Below are 25998 nucleotides of genomic sequence, written 5' to 3' on the forward strand. Positions count from 1 at the left end.
AATGGAACTAACATAGCATATGTTGAGTTCCTATTTATCGGTATCACAATGAAAACTAATTTTTCAAGGTTTTAAAGAAAAACTAAATAAATACATAAATAATTAAATGCTGGGACTAAAAACACCCTATTGATTGTACCAGATGAGAAAGGCACGTAATAATACTGAATCTATCACTATACTAAATACAAAGAGAACGTGACGTCACAACATGTTGTTTTAATAGCACAGACATCACAAGATGGATGAAAATGAGGCTTTCCTCCGTGTGGAAAGCCTGGTAACGTGAGGTTATATCGGAATATGGAGCTATTTAACACTTCCATTTGAATACAATGATACTTACACCCTCTTTAAAGGATAATTACTTACATATTATCCACAAGAGTCTTCTCATGTATCTCAAGCAGTGACGGCTCCAGAGAATTCTGGCAGGGGGTGCTATGTGGGGGCTGACTTTTTTCCAGCGGGGGCTTGACGCATGCACGCGCGCGCAGCGCGCGTGCATGTGTCCCGCGCGCGCGGTTTTGGTACTTTATCTCGGTTTTAGGGTTAGGGTTAGGGTTAGGTTAGGGTTACATTATTTAATTCACATTTCTGCCTGATTTTACCGATTTATAAATATTTTTTCTTAAAAATTGGGTTTGTGGCAGGGGGTGCTTAGGGGGGGCTAGGCTTTCGCCAGGGGGTGCTTGTGCCCCCCCAAGACCCCCCCTGGCGCCGTCCCTGATCTCAAGAGCTTGGTAGAACATTTCTTTGGATGGGTTGGACTTCAGGAGGTCGCAGAGTTCCCTCATCGTATCTTGACCGGTGTGCTTAGACAGATCAGCGTGGACCACTTGGGTGATGACCTTCTTCTCAAGGAGCAAATCCAGTATTGGTTTGACATTTTTCACTTTTCCAATCAGCAAACGCCGCTGAAGCAAAGGGGAATGAAAATAGAGTTGTGGGTGAGACTCTGTGGGTGAAACATATTTAAACATGTTTCTGAACATTCTATGGATTAAAATGGAAAACAAATAAATACATTACATGGCGACTGGTTGAAACCTGTGGTGAGTTGGAGAGCAGTCCCTTTACTGCAGCAATAGCCTGAAAGCGTTCCGTAGGCATGCATGTAAAATATACCTGCAACAGACAGGGAGCGGTATAAATCAGTCATGGACAGACACACAGGGGCTCAACAAGGAACAGTCCATTAGGTTATACAGTATTTACAGTGTAGATTACACAACACAAGAGATTTCTGCTGCACGGTAAACAGGCAGCCTTCAAATGACCCACCGTTGTAGAAAGGCTCTGTCACGACACATACAGAGGACAAGACTCTTTCATAGAATACTATTTTGTTTTTGATAATGATGTGGTTCCTCTTTGGAGAGCAGAGTGAGTGTGTGTGGTGGGTTTCTCATTCATTACCTGCTAGGAGAGTGAAGGGCACAGATAACCAGCCAGTTATCGTTCTTGTATGTACTCCGATAACCACAGTCCAGGTGAGTATGACCAAGAAGTTATAGCAAGCTGGGAAAGGTGGGAGTTAGAAGATTATTCATTGTGTGTGTGTTTGTGTGCGTGTGTGTGTGTGTGTGTGTGTGTGTGTGTGTGTGTGTGTGTGTGTGTGTGTGTGTGTGTGTGTGTGTGTGTGTGTGTGTGTGTGTGTGTGTGTGTGTGTGTGTGTGTGGTGTGTGTGGTGTGTGTGTGTGTGTGTACACTGTAAGAAAAAAATAAATGTATGCTGTGAATACTTGTGTGAGGACTCACAGAAAACAAAGAACAAAATCCCTGCCGTTGGACTTTTCAGCGGCAACGATTTGCAGTAAAGAATGAACGAGCTCCTGAAGAAAATCATGAGGCCACAGGAGCATGCCAGGCACCCGACCATGAAGAAAAGGAAGAATATTGAATCTGCATCTGCATCTGGGGGGAGGGGAGGGGAGGTCGATCACAAGCAATCAAACATTCCTGAGATCTTTGAGCTTTGGATAATCGATCGGGTGATCAGTGAAATCCTCAGTGTTATTTTAGCTCAGAGTTTGCAAATACAGGTCTATATGGCTGTACTCTCAGTGATGCACTGATACTTTACTGTCTCAGAACAGAGCTCACTGTGAATTGTAAAGAAAAGAAAAAAGGCAGCTTAAAGAATATAACATGAAATATTTTTTATTTTATTAACTTTTTCTTAAAAAATTGCATTGATTCAGTCGATATGATCAGGCCTGGAATTTTGTCATTTTAGGGGCAAGCCCACGCTGAAATCAGCATAGGAAGTGCAGGCAGGGGGCACCACGGCCACTGTGGCCGTTGGGCATGTAATTTTAAAAGGGCAGCCAAAGAGATGGGCAACGTTGTGGCCGCCGTGAAATTCCTGCCCTGGATATGATGCAGACTGGGCAAGCCGAGGGTCAAACCAGCTGACCTTCCAACTCCCAGGCAGATTCTCCACTCACTCAACTACTTTGACATGACCAACCAAAGAGAATTCATGCATGTTTCACTCTGATACTTCTAGGCTTCTATTTCCTTCAACCAAATTATGTATGTGCTTTCAATCTGACTGGTGGGTCTTAACCATGTAGTGTACATGCATGTACTTACATTGCCAAGGCCCAATACCCACAGTGACACACTGCAGGATGGTCCCCAAAATGGCAAAGATTAGACTCAAAATCATGAATCTGTCCTTTTTCGCCAGTTCCTCCGCCTCAACGTCACTGTAACGGCTCCCAGACAGGAAGAATTATGGGAGATAAGGAAGATGAACAAATATGAATTGAATGAGACACACAGTTTTAGAACAGAAATTCTGATCCATCCAAAACAGCAAGCAATGTGAAGGACTCAAAGTGGTTCTAAATGACTACTATATGCACAGTCAATGTCATACAATGATACAGTGGTTCATCTGGTCCATCTGACCATTTAACATGGCATGCATTCTGCTGCTGTGTTAAATGGTCAGATGGGTGGGCCGCGAGCAATTTCAGAGCAGGTTTTATTTTAATCGCCTGTGATGGATCAATGGAACTAACGCAGTGTACGTTAAGTTCCTATTTATCGGTATCACAATGAAAATGTTTCAAGGTTTTAAATAAAAAAATAAAAAATGAATACTAAATACATAAATAAATGCTGAACTAAAAACACCATATCGATTGAACCAGATGAGAATGGCACGTAATAATACTGAATGCATCACATCATTACATTCCTCTTGTAAATACAAAGAGAACGTGACGTCACACCGTATTGTTTTAATAGCACAGACTTCACGGCGGCACCTGTCAATGTTTGATTAATACAATCTTTGGCCTAACATTTTATTTAAGAGGCGTTACAAATTGTTGAGTTTGGTACAATCGTTTCGTTTTCTTTGGTACAGTATATCCATCTTTTATTCAAACTTGTAGCGTGACTAGCGACACTAAACTACTTGATTCTGCATTATGTGGGGGAACAATAACCTTAAACAACTTTCTTTAGTTTTTTCTAAAGTAGGCATGGCCTAGAGCGGTCATTTTGGAATGAAAACCAGGCTTTCCTCCGTGTGGAAAGCCTGGTAATGTGAGGTTATATTGGAATATGGAGCTATTTAACTCTTATTTTAATAAAATAACATATCACTTGCTTTAAAGGAGAATTACTTATCTACAAGAGGCTTCTCATGTATCTCAAGAGCTTGGTAGAACATTTCTTTGGATGGGTTGGAGTTCAGGAGGTCATAGAGTTTCCTCATCGTATCTTGACCGGTGTGCTTAGACAGATCAGCGTGGACTACTTTGGCGATGATCTTCTTCTCAAGGAGCAAATCCAGTATCGGTTTGACATTCTTCACATTTCCAATCAGCAAACGCCGGTGTTTGTCAACAAACCATGTAGCTGAAGCCAAGGGGAATGAATTTCAATGAAAATAGAGTTGCGGGTGAGACTCTGTGGGTGAAACATATTTAAACATGTTTCTGAACATTCTATGGATTAAAATGGAAAACAAATAAATAAATGACATGACGACTGGTTGAAAGTGAGTTGGACAGCTGAGGCTTGTGAATACGCGGAAGGAATTATATACATACACACACACACACACACACACACACACACAGTATATATATATATATATAGAGAGAGAGAGAGAGAGAGAGAGAGAGAGAGAGAGAGAGAGAGAGAGAGAGAGAGAGAGAGAGAGAGAGAGTGCAGCGTTGCTCAGTGGAGGCTCTTAAGGAGATATGAGAGTAAGTTTGCTCTATAGTCTAAAAGCACCAAATGTGTCCCAGTTGTAGCTCAGGGCCCACTTTGATGATTTAGCTAGGGCGCTCGAGCCGGTGACCTTCAGGGTTGCCATAGCGGCGAATCCAATATGGCTGCCACCTTGGCTGATTTGGCTATAACTTTTTAACCAGATGAGCTATACATGGTGTTTGGTGTCTATTTCATGTTTTTAGACAATTAGAAACATGTTGAAATGATTGGGTGTGTTTGGAACCACAATTTGCATATTTCTAAGATGGCAACTATGGGAAAATGTGTTATACCTGAACATTTTATACTTTTGACAAACTTGGTGTCTATTTAATGTTTTTTGAGCATTAGAAACACATTGGAATGTTCAGATTTATGATTAAATCTATCTAGGGCACTTTCATTTTCTTATTATCAATATGGCCACCAAAATGTATTGTACATACATTTTCACTCAGATTGAGTGTAGAACTGTAGGAAAATACACACACACACACACACACACACACACACACACACACACACACACACACACACACACACACACACACACACACACACACACACACACACACACAAACACTTTGTCTAAAAGGATAACACTTTGTCTAAAAGGATAACACCAAAAAAGTCCTTGCGGTCTTGTTTCCATTGGGGTTCTAGGTATTCAATTCATCAACATATAAAATAGCAATCTGAGTGAAAATGTAATATTTTCAATTTGAATACAGTTTGGTGGATAGTGGCCATATTGGTAATAAGCTAATTAGAGTGCTCTAGATAGATTTAATCATACATCTGAGCATTGCAATGATTCTAATGCAAAAAAAATATATATACACAAGTTTGCCAATAGTGTCAAAAGTTAAAGTATAACTCATGTTCATACAGCCACCATCTTGGACATATGCAAATTAGCTGTACAGACACACCCAATCATAATGATAAGTATCCCAAAATGTTTCTAATTGTCAAACAACCTGAAATCAGACACAGACAAGTTTGCAGTTATAGCTCATCTGGTTCACAAGTTATAGCCAAAAACGCTTTCAGGTGGCAGCCATATTGGATTGGCCGCTATGGCGACCCCGAAGATCGCCATAGCGGGTACCCAAATCATTAAAGTATGCCCTGGGCTACATCTGGGCCAAATGTGGTGCTTTTGGACTGATTACATCCCTAAGAAAATATCCCTAAGACCCTGGACTATCCTCCTTTTCCTCTACTGAGCACACATTTTTAGTATCGCTTTCCTTTTGTATTTATTATTTATTTATTTACTTACTTACATCTCAGTTGTGAGCTCATAGAAACCAACGGTTTGTACGACAAATGGAGACGCATACATGCTCACACGCACGCACGCACGCACACACACACACATACACTAATGTCTCTTTAATAACTCACCATCAGATTCAGAGTTCAGTTGAGTTTTAGTAACTCAACTGATTCAACTACATTTCACAGGCCCAATTCATTCACAAATTATAAAAAGACAAAACATGCTACAAACAGTAAATAATAGTTCATAGGGCCATAATTGTTATTGCTGAAGGAATAACATTTAATCCGAAAAAAAAACGTATACGACTTTGACCCACATGCATGCATACAAGGTAAGGTAAGTGATAACGTTTTTGGTTAAAACAAAACGCTTTTTGTTAAAAGGTTAAAGCTATATTCTGATAGTAATCATCGAGAGTTTGTTCAGTAAAAGGGGTCTCCCCGTCTCTCCAGCTCTTTAATAAACAGAAAATACATTTTCAGGTAGGTGACAAAATTGCAGCTAATCAGGAGAAAGTACCCATTTATCAGCTTCATTATTATTGTGTTCCAGTTCCAATTTTGTTTGCTCATTTCTTTGTGTCATCACTTTCAATTGCACTTGTTTAAACGGTATCCTGTCTGAGTTCTCTAACTCAGACAGTAAAATTGTTATCCTCCTGACCTGAAAATGCATTTTCTGTTTAATAAAGAGCTGGAGAGACATGGAGACTCCTGTTACTGAAAAAACACATATATCAATACTATCCGAATATGTTATTAAACACTTATTTTAACCAAAGAAAACCCTACCTTTAACCTTAGGAAGTATTAAGTTGTGTTTTAGTTATGTTTAGGTTAAGTAGGATTGTTTATTTCTGGACCACACATGGACAAATGACATCATCAACTTGCGACGTCATTGTCCCCCTTAGTAAAAGATTAACTATTTATAAAATAAAGACATTATTTAAGGTGTTTTTATTTTTAGTTATAGAGGGCAATTATAATGTATTAAGGCACATAATGCTTATTAGCCAGGGATCCTTTTAAGTAAGTACATCTGATCTTACCATGGTCCTCCAACAGGTGCGGTTGGTGTTCTTTAAGGGCTTCATAAAATGCTGTTTTGACAACTGGTCCACCTGAATCTAGCAACTTAAGATATAGTATCCTCATTTGGCCCCTGCTTGTCCTCTCAGCGTGAATCTCGGCATAGATCTCAGGATGGACAAAGGTTCCTAAACTCTCTACTATAGCCATGACTGTGGAAACTTTTTGAATCAAATCTGCCCTGTGCTGGGTCACAAAATGTGCTGTTTGAAAGAGACAAAAGAGAGTGGATGAGATACATTCATCACAGCAAAAAATCAATGACAAATAAAGTGCTCTGCATCTCTACATCCACTGATGACTATAGTAGTGTAACAACTGTTATATTAGTAGGTTTGTAATAAGATATTGAGGATGTACACCACGGCAAACAACAGGTAGCATCAGCCAACAACCTACTCTCTGGTTACCTCAAGCATTGAACTGTACCAAAGACCAAAAAGATCACCTTTTTCTGCATCCACGTTATCTGAAGTTGAGTCCCATCAGCAGCATCCTGTTGAACACAATCATGTTATTTTAATCAGTGTAGTGGCCAACCTGAAATCCACCACATGATATGTCTTTTTTTTCTCTCTGACAAAACCTTCTCTACTACACTCTCACCCTCAGCTGTAGGTGTTGTGATGTCACCCATTTCTCCATTGTCGTTATTCTTTTGACTCTTTTTATGTTTCCTCTTTATTATCTGTGTTTGGCCTGCAGTTCCGTTGTCTTCAAGCTTCAATTCTTCCTCAGTGGGAATAATTGGTGTCATTTCCCTATTGCTGAACAGTACTTCTTCTTTTTCTTCTTCTTTCTGGATTTGTTTGAGTCCACTTCATGGCTGTCAGTGACTGTGTCACCATTTATACAGGTTCCAGGTTTGTATGGAACCTGTATAAGGTTTGGATCCCCCCCCAGGCAGTTCCAGCGCCTAGGCAGTGCTATCTGCCTGGAATGTGACGCAGTGACTAGGGGTGTTGCCAAAGTTACAGCGATCAGGTGGGAAAGGGACGGTAGCGGGGGAGAGAGAGTTAACACATGTTTGCATTGCAACCACAGACAGCTTTGAGAAGGGCAACTGCTGGCCATTTTGGCTGCATGTTTGTTCCGTCTTTCTTTCAGGTACACATTATCTCTGGGGTCATGTGATCAACATGTATACATAAGATTTTTCAGATCCCATTCCAAGTGGCTATGACCAAAGTTTGCGGGCCCTAGGTAAGCAAGCTGGTCTGGCGGAGACCTGTGCTCCGAGGAGCACTTTTCTATTTTTGGTCAGAAGTTTAGTTTTCTGAACCGTCTACAGCCCTCCTCTCAGACGGGAGTGTCTCTTTCCCCGGTGTTTCGCTAAGGTGGACAGGGTTTTGAGATTAGGTTTAGGCATAATTTCTGTGAGGCTAGGGTTAGGTTTAGGCATAGTTTTTGTGAAGTGTGTGTGATTACAGTGCTGAGAAAGGCTGAATTTATTTCATATTTGTTTAAAGGATCCCTGCCAAATATGCCTTAATATATTATAATTGTCCTCTATAACTAAAATGTAAAATTAAAAACACCTTAAATATTGTATTTATTTTAGAAATAGTTCATCTTTCACTCAATAGGGGCAATGGCCGTCGCAAGTTGATGATGCAATTTGTCCATGTGTGGTCCAGCCCTACGGAATTTATGGAATGCATGTGAAAATAAAATACTTCCTACGGTTAATATGAGCATCAAATCAATATATATATATATTTTTTGCATATGTATTCTATAGGGCTGGACACCTTATGAACACATGACATCAACTTGTGACAGGCATTGCCCCGCTTGAGTAACCGTTTCTAAAATAAATAAAATAGTGAAAAAACATATTTTAGTTATAGAGGGCAATTATAATGTATTATGGCATATTTGGCTTATAAGCCAGGGGTCCTTTTAAAGTAAAAGTATTAATTACAAGTACAAAACAGGCATCATGAATAGAATCCAAACACATCTTTATTACAAATATCAACAGGAATCTCTGAAGTCCTTGTTATTCTCGTGAACATTTGAACTGAATGTGTTATTTATGTGATACAATTGGTATCAAATAAATAACATTTTATACAATGGGTGAACAACATTAGGCCAAAGTAATATACAGTTGCAGTATGCCAATATTCCTGACCACCAACCATAACATTAAATTACATGTTATTTTAGTCAATCAATATCTTATGTGTCCCATTAAAGAGTGTGTAAGTGATGTGTTTTTGCTTAATTAGTTTTTTACTTAAAGCTCTATATTGTGATAGCAATCATTGCTATAAAGCATTTCTTTCTTCAGAAGAGAGATTTCAACCAAAATAAATGAGCAGACTCAACTGGAACACTATCAAATTCAAACTAACAAATGGATCCTTGTTATGAAATCAGTATCCCCACCTAAAAATGTATTTTCTGTTTACTAAAGAGCGGGAGTGACGCCGTCTCTGAACAAACACCTTATAATAATGATTACCAGAATATAGAGTTGTGTCATGTATTTTGACAAAATAATATCACTTACACCACCTTCTTTTGCTCAAATTATTTGTGCTATACTTCACAAACAAGGCGTTCCAAATGTAACATACATGTCTGAATTGAGGCCCTGGTTGTTAAAAAAAGGTATTTGGAAGACACACCAAAATAAAAACATCACTTCCACACAACCTCTGCTTTGTTTGGGTTCAGAATTTCGCCACAACTTCTGCTTTGTTTGTTTCGCCACCACAACCAACTGCACTAGCAGTCCACACAACTTCTGCTTAGTTTGGGTTGTGAGTTTCATCACAGCCCACAAACAAGACACAGTGAGTAAATGGTGCCAGTGAGCATTAGTGAGGACCAATTGTAAGACAACGCGTTGTTTGCTTGAAGAACAGCTCTTTTCAGCGAGCGACACTGTATACGTTAGGCAACCACCTCTTTTTGAGCTACCAGGTGATCAGACTAGGCTATTGTGGTGATCAATCCAGTTGATCAAAAACAACCCTTATTAACCATTAATGATAATGTAATGCATAAAAACTTCTCCCCAGATAGGCAGAATGTATTTTACCTTTATTAATCATATTACATTATTCTTCGTTAGGTTTTATTATGAATTAACCACTTAAGCCTTATATACGCTTACATGCTCACAACATCAAGACACATGAGCTTGTAGGTGCCATACAAAATAAAATAAAAAAGGTTTGCCTCAGAGGTTCCCAAAATAGGGACACCACGTTGGAAGAGGTTAAAGGAGTAGTTCACCCAAAAAAAATATTGTTTTCTATCAATTACACACCCCATGAAGCCTTGAATTCATGGAGATCTTTTAGTTTTTGTCGCATTCCTGAGCTGATAATTTGATGACTGGGTCATCGGTCAGTAGGAGCCTCCGCTGGTCCCCAAAAATTATTGGCTCAGGAATGCGACAAAAAGGAATTCAAGGCTTCATGGGGTGTGTAATTGATAAAAAACAAGTATTTTTTGGGGTGAACTACTCCTTTAAATGTTTAGACTTCCTCAGCTAAGCGATTGATAGTTGGGAACCAAATGAACCCTTACAGAACTGTAACTCTGAGACGGGTCCATTTCGTTCCATTTGTAAGCTCTCAGAGTTATGGGGGTCGGTGGCCTAATGCATAACAAACTGGGAAATGTCCTTGAAATTAAAACGTTAGAGAAGAACTTGTTTAGAACATGACTTGGGCTCTGAAGTGGTTCTGTCCGGGTGGGTGGGGGGTTTAGAACATGACTTGGGCTCTGAAGTGGTGCTGTTTGGTTTTGTTGTGGTTCATTCCCATCCTCATCATCCATCTAGACTTCATCCTTTGAACGAACTGCATGTCCTTCTGCTGACGATAGACGCAGCTCGAACCTGCAGCGCGGAGACACACATCCATGAGACAATGAAGACCATAGTGTTCAGTGCACACCTCACTGCTTCAGTTCAAATTGTAATGGATTCTGAAACATTTTGAACTAGAGCCCGATGCCAGATTTGTGGGTCTGAGGTCGATGCTGATTTTGGATTAGAAACAAATAAACTCTGTCTGTGGACATTATCAGAAGAGCGCCCTGCATTTTCAGCAAGGATATTTTTTTAAGACACACAGACCTTGGATAATGTTCTGACTGCATTAACATAATGCATTATTTTATCTATAAATGTGAAGTATAAATGGTCAGTCTAGCACCAGTGAATATATGCATGAATAAACCTCTAGGGCCTATGAACGCATATACATGAACAGACTATCAACTAGGGATGGGTCCGAGTAATCAAATATTCAAAGTTGTCTTTTTAGGATAAAAAATGATAAAGAAATATTCATGTTTTTATTTTATTTTAGCAAAGGCTATACTGTCATCCTAAGCCTGCAAGTAGTAACTACATTTTAGAGTATGCCTAGTATGGGTGTAATACTTTTTCTGTTCTGCATTAGCATTGTCGTGTTAGCTTAAAGTACAAGGCTAGTAGACTAGGCTATACAAGAACAAATTCATGAGGACAACAGAATCATTGTTATTAATAGCAGTAGGATAATCTACTTAGATTTGTCAGTAATAAACATTACTACTATTAACAGTGGATATGACACTGATAATATTGTCTCTTCACAGTAAAGTACGATTGGTAATCACAACGGAACGTGTTAAAATCTCTCATACCCATGTCTCCGGCCCATCCCAGGGCTTGGTACTGCTTGAGGACACGGCCCACTGCGTTCCTATTGGTCCTCACAGCCACAGTCCTCTGGACGCCAAAGCGTTGCTTGTAGTACCGCATCAACGAGCGATGGCCGATCCTCGCACCTGGAGCCAACGATGTAGAACAAGGTTCACAACTGCATACTGAGTCAGTTAACACAAAGTCAGTCGTTCCCAAGCTTTTCTGGATCAGGGCCCACTTGAAAATCTCAAAAGCCACTTAGTGGTCAGATGGGTGGGACGCATGCATTTTCAGAGCATGTTTATTTTAAGGATCAATCAATTGATTGTGTTATTTATTGCCATCACAATAAAAATAATGTTTTCTTGACTTTGTTTTACATTATTATTAATATATATTTATATATATTTTAATAATTATATTATATTATTACAAAGATCGCTGAACTAAGTGTTACATTGTTTCAATTACTGTTGTTAATTCATTGCGTTTGAGTGCAGAGTCAGTTACCTGAGGGCATTGTCAGGTAGTGTAATAGCGAGTCAGTGAATACAGGACCAAAACATGCTCGCCCCGGGTCAAATACTATTATTCCTAAAACGTAACCTCAGTAAAACTATGCCTCAACCTAACCTTATTCCTAAACATAACCTCAGTAAAACTATGCCTAACCCTAACCTTATTCCTAAACGTAACCTCAGTAACCTCAGTAAAACTATGGCTAACCCTAACCTTATTCCTAAACGTAACCTCAGTAAAACTATGCCTAAACCTAACCTTATCCCTAAACGTAACCTCAGTAAAACTAAGCCTAAACCTAACCTTATTCCTAAATGTATCGTCAGTAAAACTATGCCTAACCCTAACCTTATTCCTAAACGTAACCTCAGTAAAACTATGCCTAACCCTAACCTTATTCCTAAACGTAACCTCAGTAAAACTATGCCTAAACCTAACCTTATTCCTAAACGTAGCTTCAGTAATACTATGCCTAAACTTAACCTTATTCCTAAACTTAACCTCAGTAAAACTATGCCTAACCCTAACCTTATTCCTAAAAGTAACCTCAGTAAAACTATGCCTAACCCTAACCTTATTCCTAAAAGTAACCTCAGTAAAACTATGCCTAAACCTAACCTTATTTCTAACCTTAAACCTCAGTAAAACTAATACAAGAATCACTGGGGGCGAGCGGTCCACAGAAGAAATGGGGGCGAGTGTGTTTTGGGGCGAGCGTTCCGGTTACCGAGTCAGGTAGTTTAGTAGTGAGTCAGTGAGTCAGTTACCTGAGGGGAGAGTCAGGTAGTCAGTTTCTTCGTCATATTCCAGGTTCTTCTCGTCAGGTAAACCTTCATCCTCCATGTCAGCATCCTCTCCCTCCTTCCTGTCTGGGTAAGTACTCCTGTTGGCACAAGGAACAAACACATACTATTAAACACATTAAAACACTCCAGTTCACATAATGAAAGTCCACAGTGAAAACACACACTTGAAGTTTCATCTCTTCAAGAAGCTGCTCCTGTGTTAATGTCTACATCTTGCCCAGAGATTCCTCTATGATCATTCCTGACCACAGGAATAGTTTGTGAGTTATTGAGCTTCTGACAGCTTGGTTGATTGGTAGATTGGGGACGTGTGGAGCTGAGTGGGTAGAGTCGGGTAATCAGAATGGCACCGGTTTAAAAAATGTACAAGCTCACAACTTGATATGACATTTTTGAAATGTTGTATAACTCGGGACACGTCAGCTACATAACTGCCAATACACATGTTGTCAAAACAGTCAAATAATGGCTGTTATAGGGGTCTGGCGCTACGGTCTTTATCCATCATACATCTAGAGCAGTGGTTTGGTTTCACCAAAATAATCACATTTGAACTGAGCACCCCTCAAAATAATCATAGTTGAAGTGGGGACGGCCCAAAATAATCATATTTGAACTGGGCACCCCTCAAAATAATCATATTTGAACTGGGCACCCCTCAAAATAATCATATTTGAACTGGGCACCCCTCAAAATAATCATATTTGAAGTGCGGACCCCCCAAAATAATCACATTTGAACTGGGCACCCCTCAAAATAATCATATTTGAAGTGGGGACCCCCCAAAATAATCATATTTGAAGTGGGGACCCCCAGAAATAATAATATTTGAACTGGGCAGTGGGCACCCCCCAAAATAATCATATTTGAACTGGGCAGTGGGCACCCCCCAAAATAATCGTATTTGAAGTGGGGACAAGCACTTGAGAACCTCACGTTGCAAGGCGTTTCTTATAGTATGACAATTTGGCCAAAACATTTGTTGAGAACCACTGATCTAAAGTCAAAATCCAAACTGTCAAACTGTTCATTACCTGAAGTCATAGAAGTCCGCAAACTCCAGCGCCGCGTCTCCGTCGGTGAACAGCTTACAGTGGCTCTTGTCCACCATGTGACCCTGCACCGCCTTGGTGGAGTAAAACGAGCGTCCCTTCTCGTTACACCACAGACACACGTTACCAGCACCCACCTTCTCCGCTGGAAACAATACACACACACACACACACAAACAATCATACAATATATTATACGTCAGAATCATCTTTATTGTCACAGGTTTACAGGTGTAAAACAGCGGGTGAAATTTGTTTTTGTGCAAGCTCCCATGGTTTTTGATCGTTAGGAGAGGGGGGAGGGACTAGGTATCTACATATTTACACGCAGCATATCCATCCAAACATTATGTACATGAGGTTTAGAAATAAGGTGCGTGAGCATAGCAGCTGGTACTGTAGATACTGTTCATGACATTAGTGAAGAGTATCAGTGTGTTGTACATGAGATTAACCCATTCAATCCGGGAACACATCCGTGTCATTTTAGATTTGAGCTATAACCGTTACTTTATACTTTGGCCAATCAAAAAATAGCAGATCTACAAGCTCATAGTGCGGCACTATGAGCTTGTAGATCTGCTATTTTTGAAAAATCTTGAACATTTGTGCAAATCTTTGAATACATATATTTTTTTAAACATCTTTAACTCAAATCTTTATTTATGTATTTGTATATTTTACAAATGTTCGCTTTAAAAGATATATATATATATATCCAAAGATTTGCACACACAACGATTTTTCTAAAATAGCAGATCTACAAGCTCATAGCACGAGCTTATGAGCTTGTAGATCTGCTATTTTTGAATAGCCAAAGAAATCTTAAAATGACACAGATGCGTTCCGGTCTTAATGGATTAAGGTACACAGTATCGGCAAGTGTCAAGTTCAACCACATAGTCCACAAAAGGTTGCTTATGGAATAATGCTAAATAAAATATCATGGCATTCGTTTTGTTAGGCCAATTCCCACTCTGTTACTTGTGAAACATGTTTTAGCGTCATCATTCCTAAACCCATGTTCTTGCTGTTCTACGTACCAGTTGAACAAAGTCGCAGATTGAGGCTTTAAAGGATCTACACCATGAATTAAAAAAATTATAATAATATTTAATATCATATTGTTTATGTCCCTCAAATGTTTTTCAAAAGGTTTGAGCCTAAATCAAGCCTCAGATATACTCATTCCAACTAACTTCTCTCTGGCTTATAAAGCACTTTCACCTGCAATACCACATTGTCCTGTTTGGCACGGGGCGAGCCAGTTTGTATGCATGTTATCTCCTGGTTATGTGTGGAAAAAGAAAAAAAAAAAAAAGTTTTTAGTTGGAACTGAAAAAACGGGAGGGAAAATCAGTTTGGTCTGTTTTGAGACCAATTTACAGAAAACCCCAGATATGCTGTGAAAGCCTGAGTGTTCAAACTGGGGTATTTTTTGGGATAGAAGAGAGGTAGGGGAGACCAAAAAAATAAAAAAATAATCATGGTGTAGTCCCTTTAACTTCAACCGTGTATTGACATTTCTGAGATGGAAGATGCTTCTCTAAACATGCATTCTACTGCTAGTTTGACCACTTCAAATACTCTTGGAGGCATCTTAAAGTAACTAATAACCGAAAATAGCCGATCACCCATCACTGTATTTTATATAAGGGTTGGCCATCTCTCGCAGTTCGTAGAGAGCAACATTGTATTTTATTTATTTATAAGGCCTTGTGTGGTAAACTTCCTTTATACCTATACTCGCTTTTGGAACCAAAGGTTACTGGTCACTCAACACGTTCACAAACACACATTAGATATACCAGTCCACGTAAGAGCAGTGAACAAGGAAAAACTGCATTCATGTATTATGCTCCACACAAATGGAACAAACTTCAGGACTCTCTGAAACTGGTGTGATTGGTCTCAATAGAGACATTCAGGGTGCTTCTTGAGGACACACTACATAGTGACTGCACCTGTTTCATGTAACACTGTTTATTTGCATCTGATTTTTAAATCTCTGTGTTGTTATCCATGTCCTCACTGTATTGTCTGATTCACCGCCTTTTGCGATTATTTTAATGTTTTATGCTTCTGCTTTTCTTTTTTGCTTTATTTTTAAATTAGTTGTGACATTGTAATGTTATTCAAATGTTTGTTATCAGGGCGTCCTTGAAAAAGAGAGCTTGCTCTCAATGGGTTTCCCTGAATAAATAAAGGAAAAAGAAAGAAAAGAAAGATAAGCTCTCAACGTGTCGCAGCGCGACGTGTTGCGAGCTTGTAGATCTGCTATTTTCGGCGCACGAAAAGTTTACATGGAAGACATGCTGGCTTCTATGGAATCCAAACGACTGAACTCAGTCGTGGGGGAATGAGAACTTGATTCAATGCATTATAGAATACACGTGAGCCTGCACTGCTCTGGTGGAGTAAAACAAACGTCCCTTTTCATTACACACACACGTTACCAGCAGCCACTTTCTCCCTTAACCCATTAAGTTTTCTGAAAAACTTATGTTGCTATATATAGCTAAAATCTGATGCTTACCCGGTTTTAATGGGTACAAAAAAAATTATAAATAGTGTAAATAGCTGATCTACAAGCTCAAAAAGTGTGACTCACAACCATTTTGATTCTTTGAAAATGTTTGAAAATATATGGAGATTTTTCAACATTGCGATCATGTAGTAATTGTGACCAGGCCTACCTACTCACCCAGGTATCGTATCATTCCTCTCAGAGCAACCAGGAACTAGTATTACTACCTGTAGAACGTCGCTGTCGAGCAGAAAGCTCTTTCGTAAATTAACGCCCTTCTTAGAATAGTCCCCACACCTTGGGGTGTTTTTTTGTCACTGTTATATGTAAATATACTGTATGTATATATATGCACATGCGTGAAATTGGTCCTCTGCATTTACCCATCCTATAACATCCTATAACGACTAGGAGCAGTGAGCAGCCATTCGCTCGGGGAGCAATTAGGGGTTAAAGGGATAGTTCACCCACAAAATGACTTGTTTTCTATCGATTAGTCACCCCATGGAGACTTGAATTCATGGATTTTTTTTTAGTTTTTGTCGCATTCCTAAGCCAATAATTTGACCAGCGGACCGGTAGGCAGCGGTTCCGGTAGGAGACTCTTTGTGTCTCCTACCGGAACCGCTGCCGGTCATAAAATTATTGGCTTAGGAATGCGACAAAAACTAAAAAATATCCATGAATTCAAGTCTCCATGGGGTGACTAATCGATAGGAAAAAAAGTCATTTTGGGGGTGAACTATCCCTTTAAGAGTCTTGCTCAGGGACACAAATCGACACATTGCTGGCCTGACCTGGAATCGTACCTGGGACAACCAGGAGCTCACTAACCACGGGGCTATGGCCGCCCCAGTTGATCATAGTACAGCGTCACACAAAAGCATCAAAAGTAGCTGATCCACAAGCTCGAAACGCGGCGCGAAGCGGCGCGTTTCGAGCTTGTAGGATCTTGTAGGATTCTGAATTTGAATCCTGAAAGTCACAGTTTTGGACATAATAATGAATTGCATTTATATGGCGCTTTTCTAAGTACTCAAACGTACTCAAAGCGCTTTACAATGGTTCATTCATTCATACAGGGGGGGGGGCATTGGGAGGTGGAGCGGCGAACAGTCGACGCCAGCGTCCCCACTTTTCCCACATTCACACACCAATGGTGGCAAGCTAGCGCCGACCGAATCATTGGAGGCAATGTAGGGTTCAGTGTCTTGCCCAAGGACACTTCGACATGTGGACAGGAGGAGTTGGGATTCGAACCGCCGACCCACGGATCAATGGACGACCTGCTCTACCTCCTGAGCCACAGCCGCCCTATAAGAGGTTTCCACCCGGACAAGAGACGATAAACAGCACTACCACTCACCCAGGTACCGTATCATTCCCCTCAGATCGACCAGGAACTCCAAGTCGGGGATGAAGAAGCTGTGCACCTTGGTCATGTGAGCGACGTTCTTGATGAGCGTCCTGGAGTGATGTGAGCAGAACAGACAGTCTGTGACGGCGATGGAGCCGGGCAGAACGTCCGGCCTGTCGCCCGATGACGACTCCCCCCCCTCCTGCTCCATCGACTCCCCCGGCTCTTCATCCTCTTCCATATCGTCGTCATCGTCCTCGTCATCATCGTCTTCGTCGTTGTTGACGTCCTCCCACTCTTCTGGAAGAGAGATGGGAGTTAGTTTAAAGCAGTGGTTTTTCAAACTTTTTCCAAGCTACAAGCTCACAGCGTGACGCGCTGTGAGCTTGTAGCTTTTTTTTCAATAGAGCACCGAAGTCTGACGTAATTTACACATCCTACCTGGGTCGCGTTTTTTTCCCCCCATTCTGAATTCCCATAGACGTGTTTAATATCGCGTCAAATAAGAACTAAGAACTGTGTTCCAAAAATAAACAAATGATCCCGGCGGATTGACTCTTATGGATATGAAGCATCAACTGACGGTGAGAAAACGCTTATGTTACTTCCACCAGATTAGTTACATGTTCGCCAGAAACAGTCTGTATCAAATATGAGTGACTGACTATCATAAACGATACAGAGCCACTCCCCTGATAATATCGCCGAGAGAGTTTGTTTATTTTTGGACCACAATTATTATACGAGACGATGACCCAATGTTATTCTCCATAGAGAAATTACTTCTACGACCGAGGGGATGAACGAGTGACGTCAGGACTTCTGTACTCTATAGCCAAAGTATAAAATATCATTACAAGTTGTTCAAATTATCCTATATCAAAGCTGCACTATGTAACTTTTCTCTTCTAGCCCAGATTTGAACCCTCGTTTGCTTCGCAAGTCCTGCCATTTTTTACCATTGAGCTAATAGAGCATGCCTGCTTGCTCAGGGGATACATTTAATCAGGTCAAAATTTGTGTCAGATCCTGTGTTTATAGGTGAGACATGACCTTTGACACCATCTAAATGTCTCAATAGAAGAGCAGGGAGACAAAATACAACCACCCTGATTGTAGTAGTTATATTGTAATAACATACTTTACAATACAGATTGGATAAAATTAAATTGTATTCATTTAAAAAAGTGACATAGTTCTGCTTTAACAAATAATAATGTATTTTATTTGTATTGCAGTTTTCATTCACAGGGAATCTCAAGAGCACTACTAATTATGCTGGGGACCCCCCGAGGGTCCCTGGACCCCACTTTGAGAACCACTGCTTTAGAACAGTGATAGACGCTCTCAGTTATTTGATTAATCGAAAAAATTATCAATAGAATAATCGCCAAGACAATAATCAATATACTGTAGTTGTAGCCCTAATTATCAAGTGTGCTACATCAGTGACCCATTTTAAATCACTCAAGACACACCTGTTTGAAGCTACGTTTAATTCTTAAATCTTTTACCTGTTGTTCTTGTTATTTATGTGGCGTATCTATTGTGATATCTGTTATGTTTCACTCATTTGTTTTCATTTTTGTGGATTGGTACCTTGCTGTTATGGCCAACTCTTTGTGCTTGGCTCCCTCTACTGGTTATATGTGTGTACAGCACTTTGTAAACTTTGTTTTGAAAGGTCCTATATGAATTATTATTATTACACAGAAATTGGCAACCCGCCCTCAGGAAGAAGATCTCTGGTCGCCAAACAAGGAACGCAAACACACTGGACATCCCAAGATACCGAACTGAGAGATACAAGAAATCACCAATCCCAATCCCCAGAGTGGATTTTAGATTTGTGTATTAGATTAGATAATTTTTTTCGACAGGCAATTGCATTTTTTTTTTTTTAAGTTCTGTGCTGTAATCAGCAAAATAATTCAGTGTTTCAATGGCACCTATCTTTTTAAACCTGTGATCATGCTGAAAGCTGAATAACCCATTAAAACCGGGAAAGCGATTTTAGCTTTGCCTATTCAAAAATAGCAGATCTACAAGCTCCCAGCGCGTCACTTCGTGCCGCGCTGCGATCTTGTACATCTACTATTTTGGAACATTTTAGAAAAATCTTTAAAGTGTTTGAAACATTTTTAATACTTTTGAATTTCTTAACTCTAATCTTCTCTTCTGGAAGATTTGGGGGGGGTCTGCGGGCAACTACATATCATTTTGGGGGTCTTTGGCACGCAAAAAGTTTGAGAACTACTGATCTAGAGGGCATTTGCAGAATCGGCCTCAGGTCTTAACGGGACAAAACATAAAACGGCGATCATGTCTCCTCACCTTCGTCTGCTGCTGCTGCTGCTGCTGTCGCGTCTCCTTGCTCCTCCTTGTCTTTGGTCTCCATCCTCCTGGCCTGCTCCTCCAGCCACACCATGCGAGGAGCTTTCTCCGCTCGCCTCCTCTCCTCCACTCCTTCCTTCACCTCCTGTAAGCCTGTGGAGGCGGAGGAGGAGGAGGCCTGGGTCTTTCCTGGCGCGGCGGCCGGCCCGGCCCGGTGCTGCTGCTCCTTCAGGGCGTTCCTCAGGGCCTGGTTCTTGGCGTCGTGGTCGGTCCTTCCCTCCTCTTCCTCCGCCTCCTCCTCCTCCTCCTCTCCTCCACTCAGACCTTTCTCCAGGTTCTTCTCGTTCATCTTCTCCACCTTCCGCTGAGCGGCCAGCACCGCCTGCTTCTCCAACTGATGGTTTGATTAACGTGTTTTTTTTATTGACAAAAATTCATATACCGCCATAAAAGAGCACATGTTTACAATTTGCTTGCCAAAAGAAATGACCCCCCCACTGTTTTTCTGTAAATATACTTTAACTGCCCCTAGTATTGATGATCTCTTGTATAGTATTGTATGTCTTTATGTGCCTGATGAATACATAGGACCACAATGGAAACAAGCCCTCAGGGCTTTTTGTGTTATACTTTTAGCAATATTGTATAACTGTACCTGTACCTGTACAAAAATGCTGATATCGGCATTGGCAAGTACCAGTCTATGCCATTCTGATACCACATCATTTATTACATGATGAATTCATTTACACTAATAATTTGAATGCTTCAGTTGATGTTGCATGATTGTTTAAATATGCTTTATACTACTGTACTACACCATTTATTTACATTATTTTACTAACTTGTAGCTACACTTTAACAATAAATATTAGCAATACTCTTTTTATTTATTCCTAGATCAGTGGTTCTCAAATTATTTTTAAATTTCAAGGACCCCCATAACTTTGAGAATGTACAAATGGACACTTACGGGTCCATTTGGTTCCATTTGTACACTCTCAGAGTTATGGGTAAGGAATCGGTAAGGAAAGGATGGTTTCGGTACATCCCTAATGATTGCCGGTGGCTGTAGTAAGTTATGTACTTATTCATTTATTTGTTTTATTTCATTTTCTGAGTGTGTTGCGTTTTCTGTGTTGCATTATCAACAGTTTGCACAAATAAAAGTACATTTTTATGAAAGCCAAAGGTGCAAGCTCTCAAATATATTTTCAAATTTTGTTTCAACTACAGAAGCTGAGAAATAAAAAGAATTGGAGACGTTGACACTTCTGTGAAGTTTTCCAGAAAAACCTCAGGTTTTAGGGGTAATTTTCTAATCGAACTTGGGTTTTTCAGGCTTTTATGGGACTCAGGTCTAAATGGGTTAAGTTACTTTACCTGTTGGTGTTTGTGTGACTGCAGGTGGTTGTGGTAAGCGTTGGCGGTGTTGAACTTCTTGCTGCAGGTGGCACAGAACTCCCCGGCGGCCGCGGCGGACAGCTGGAGGTCTGCTGCGGCCCGCTGGGCCAGGACCCTCTCCTGGAAGTTCTCTGGGAAGAGATGGATAGATCAAATAGACGGAAACAAGTAGAAGAGCACGCGCAGCCAAAACAAATAAAAATAATAATAAACAGGTGCAGGGCAGAAGTGAACAACAGTGGAAACTATTGTTGTTGAATGCTCCAAAAGGTAAATGGTTTATTACCACCGTAAAACTCATATTTTTCCACTAGATAAATAGATAAACCTTTATTGATTCCACGACTAACACAAGGGAAATTCACCTCGCAGTAGGGTTGGGATCCGGAGGAACCGTAGCCAACATTGAGGAACTGGAATCGGTTCCATCACATTTGGAACTGTTTCCGGAACCGGTTTCATGCATTATAGCTAAAATAAAATCTCACGACTGAAGGATGTTGTATGGCCAATCCTAATGTACTATTTGTGAAACATTGTGAAAGGACCTTATGGGTCCATTTGGTTTCATTTGTCATCATTTTGAGTTTGTGTCAGTCAAAGATACAGCCATTGTAAACGTTAGATATGCAAATCGCGTAAAAAAAACGCGGTCTGTGAAGTATTCAAATTTGTTGAAGCATCTGCCAGAGACTCTGTGTTTAGTTCTTCTGTTTTTGACTCCTCCTGTAAGGATAATTATTGTCCCAATAAATGGAATATGCTGGGGAAAAAACAGTAAAAGTTGGCGTTCGGGGGGCGCAGTGGTAAAGTGCCTGCCCACCACCGTGGAGGTTGTGGGTTCGAATCCACCACCAATTACGACTAAATTGGGGAGAAAAAGGGGGGGAAAATAGGGGGAAAAAAGAAACAACAGTAGCTATATGTAATACCTACGTAACAATATGTGATACCAAGTCATTGTAATTTTCCCAACACTTGGCCATGTCAGCCATCATCTTCTTCATGGTAGCCACCACTGGTGACGGGTGGCATGTCAGCCATCTTAACACTAGTATAACATTAGTAACATTGTACCCAAGACCAAAAAAAGACATGCCATCTCCGGTTTACTTCCCGCATCTGCGTGGCGTAGGAGGCCGCCTTTTTAGGAGACCGGAATTACGTTGGAGTCTATTCATTCTAATGGGAGAAGTGAACGTGAACCCAATCGCAACAAGCCACACAATTTTCCAAACATTTTAACAGTAAAATGTATTTTTTTAGAGAGACAAATCAGGAGAAAATCAACTGTTATCCACCGTTCTCTGTCCCAGCAACACACTCTCGCGGGATGACGGGATCTAGTGACAGTAAACATAAGACGAGATCTGCCGCCAGACGGCGCCCACTTAAGAGACCATTTGTATGCCATTTTGAGTACCATGTCGCCTCTAGTGGCTTGGAGTGTACTCACCAGCGGTGACGGGTGGCATCTCGGCCACCTTGCGCTTCAGGTTGTAGCGGTGCCAGTCCGTCTTGTAGTGCGCCCGCTGCACCTCGCCATCGCTGAACGCCACCCTGCAGCTGATGCAGGTGTAGGACGACATGGCGCCTGGACACCAAACTCACACATTAATGATTATACCAGTGGTTCTCAGACTTTTTCATATCAAATTAATATGCATTTAAATGTATATGTATTTGGTTGCGGACCCCTCCCCCCCAGGTTAAAAAATATAAATATAGCAGATCTACAAGCTCACAACATCTCAACGCAACACGTTGTGAGCTTGTATATTGGCCATTTTAAAATAGCTGATGTATATTGGGTTAAAGTGGTAAAGCAGGGGAGTGGGACCCCACGAAACCAATGAAAGTAAAATCCACCAACATATTCAAGTACAGTACTCAAGTAAATCTACTTAAATACTGCCCACCACTGATTATTATTATTATTATTAATAGACCCATCATTCATAATACAGCATGAGCATGACAGGCACCACATTGAAGACATCATTTAAAGCCCATGAGTGTAAAAATCCACAATAATGCACAGGGAAGAGCTAAAGTTCACACACTGAAAGATAAATCATAATTACTCCATAAAACGATAAAATAACTTAAAAACAATGAGAAAATGACATGAAAATGGCAAATGTTAACTCACTGTTGTCATTAACCTATCTATCATCTGTCTGTCTGTCTATGTATATGTAACGTGTGTATGTGGGCTATGTGTCTGTCTGATCATGTAATGTATGTATGTATGTATGTAGGCTTCAATCTTACTCAAGTAACACTTTACACAGGCCTTTTACTTGTAACAGAGTATTTTTATATTGTGGTGTTGATACTTTTACTCAAGAAACAAATGGGAGTACTTTTTTCCACCACTGAATTACTGTAAATAAAAAATAAATACAAATAAAAACCAGCTAACATTAGCAACACAAAGCTAACTAAAGGTTGACCATCAACAGTAAACATGGCCAATAGAACTACATGACAGATATAATATTCACTTACTTTAATGACAGCCCTGGATCCTCTCTGAGGTCTATACGTATAGATATGAAATTATGAATGTATATTATATATAATATATAAACACGCTTGTTATGGTTGAGCTGCTCGGCTGCAAACACGAGGTTTTCTTCCTGGTGACCCTTCAACTCCACGGTGCGGTGTTGCCAGGTTTTGAGAGACAAACAGGTATGAAAACAAGCCCAAAAGAAGCGAGCGCCCCCAATTCACCCCTTCGGCCTTCGCCCTTTAATTTTTGAAAAATATGGAATATTCTTTAAACATTTTAACAACACAAATCTTGTATGGGGGTCCCTGGCATTTTATTTTCAGATGGGGTCCGCAGTCAAATACATTACTTTTGGGGTCCTTGACTTGAAAATGTTTGAGAACCACTGTTTTAAACAACATTAGTTAACAAGCCCAAATAAGCAACTACATTTTAGAAACAAGCCCAAAAAACCGCAACCCGCAACTACCAATATTTACAAGCAACTTTACAGAGAAACAAGCCCAAAGTCGCTTATAATAAACGGACATGGCAACGTACATTTGGACTTGCATTACCGCCACCTACTGGACTGGATGTGGGACTTGAGATTATAAATATGCATAATGACAAGACAAAAAACAACCAGTGGTGGAAAAAGTACTACAATTGTAATTGTTTTACTTAAGTAAAAATATCTATACTGCAATGCAGAAATACCGTTACAAGTAAAAGTCCGGAATTCAATTTGTACTTGAGTAAAAGTACAAAAGTGTACAAAATGTAGCCTACTTTAAGTACCAAAAGTAAAAGTAGTCATTATGCAGAATGTCCCATTTCAAGTTTTCTAATGTACCTTATATTGAAAATAGCAGATCTACAAGCTCACAATGCGTCGCGAAGTGATGCATTGTAGATCTTGTAGATCTGATTATAGTCTCCCTGTCTTTCCAGCTCTTTAATAAACAGAAAATACATTTTCAGGTAGGTGACAAACTTTCAGCCAATCAGGAGAGATTTATCATTTACCATTTATCATTTATCATTTATCATTTATCATTATAATATAGTGTTCTAGTTCCAATTTTGTCTGCTCATTTATGTGTGTCATGACACTTGTTTAATCTGTATCCTGACTGAGTTATCTATCATGATTGGATCGAATTGGTATCCCAACCTGAAAATGCATTTTCTGTTTAATAAAGAAGTGGAGAGACATGGAGACACATTTGCTATTAATTTTACTGAACAAACACTGTACAACAGGACAGGGGTTTTCAACAGGTGGTCCGTGGATCACTGGTGGTCCGTGGAGGTATTGCATGTGGTCCCTGACCATGCATTCAGCAATCTGGGAACCCATCGCAGCGCCCTGTTGAGACTCCAGCTGGCAGCTTTGTCACCTAGCCTACTTCCACTGCCTCCGAAATCACTGTAGGCTATGCCACATACGGTGTAAAGTAAGTACTTGTACTCAAGTACTGTACACTTTTAGGTACTTTTAGGGATACTTAATGGAGTATTTCAAATTTTCGTTACTTTTTTTTACTTCTACTCCACTAGAGGCAAATATTGTATTTTTACTCCACTACAATTATTTGAAAACTTTAGTTACTATAGCCTAGTTACTTTTTTTGATTTGGATTATTATTACAAAACATACATTAAACCACAATTTGAAAATAGCCGATCTACAAGCTCACAACGCTACTTTTACTTCAGTAAAAAAAAATAGTACTTTTCCCACCACTGCAAATCACTACTTTTCAAAAACGTTTGAGTGCATATGTTACAGGGAAATACAGGGGGAGAATAGCTCTTTTCATGGGTTACTATATGACACTCTCTAATTAGTGTGCATGCGTGCACAAGGTGTGTTGATTAGATAGACATATTGAAGTCACCAGTCGCAATCAAAGTAAATCGATAACAAAGGGGGAAGCGAGGGGGGATGAAAACGAGCGCTCCTTTTTCAATTTCACTGGTTTTCCAATTTCCCTGTAACACATACATCACATGTTTCAAAAGACATACTAATGAAAGAAATTAACCACACAAAGATAAGTGCTCCATCTTGTGATAAGGCAGAAGTACTACATTCTTGTTTCATCACAGGAGTACAGCAATTAAACATTGTTTTTTACAATTTAATTTATGTCATCGGTTGAACAAATAAATACACTCTAACTTGAGTTTAAAACAAGCATAATTGACATTATATTACAGCCCG

General features: G+C 40.0%; 1 protein-coding gene and 1 long non-coding RNA gene across 3 annotated transcripts in view; both read right to left on the minus strand.

Moving 5' to 3' along the window:
- The window catches only part of LOC308094180, a 35447-nt gene extending 33542 nt beyond the window's left edge, over window positions 1-1905 (minus strand). The window contains exons 1-3 of the long non-coding RNA XR_013933927.1: window positions 1762-1905; window positions 1420-1521; window positions 1051-1128 (exon numbers count right to left, since the gene is read on the minus strand). This is a non-coding gene — a long non-coding RNA (uncharacterized lncRNA). The remainder of the gene's footprint in view (window positions 1-1050; window positions 1129-1419; window positions 1522-1761) is intronic.
- A 6662-nt stretch (window positions 1906-8567) lies between these two features.
- On the minus strand, window positions 8568-23929 carry znf622 (zinc finger protein 622). Of its 2 annotated transcripts, none has more exons than XM_080440991.1 (9): window positions 23783-23929; window positions 22728-22865; window positions 21251-21402; window positions 19868-20261; window positions 17543-17830; window positions 13632-13794; window positions 12559-12674; window positions 11272-11415; window positions 8568-10477 (listed from the first exon to the last, which is right to left on the minus strand). In XM_080440991.1, the coding sequence occupies exons 2-9, from the start codon at window positions 22858-22860 to the stop codon at window positions 10344-10346; spliced, it is 1524 nt and encodes a 507-aa protein (XP_080297117.1). In that variant the 5' UTR covers window positions 22861-22865; window positions 23783-23929; the 3' UTR covers window positions 8568-10343. The 2 variants fall into 2 exon arrangements, with proteins under 2 accessions (XP_080297117.1, XP_080297116.1); XM_080440990.1 differs by having other exon boundaries at window positions 17543-17833.
- Window positions 23930-25998: the final 2069 nt, after the last annotated feature.

Source organism: Gymnoscopelus braueri (assembly GCF_963280865.1).
Source record: "Gymnoscopelus braueri genome assembly, chromosome: 10".
NCBI classification, from domain to species: domain Eukaryota; kingdom Metazoa; phylum Chordata; class Actinopteri; order Myctophiformes; family Myctophidae; genus Gymnoscopelus; species Gymnoscopelus braueri.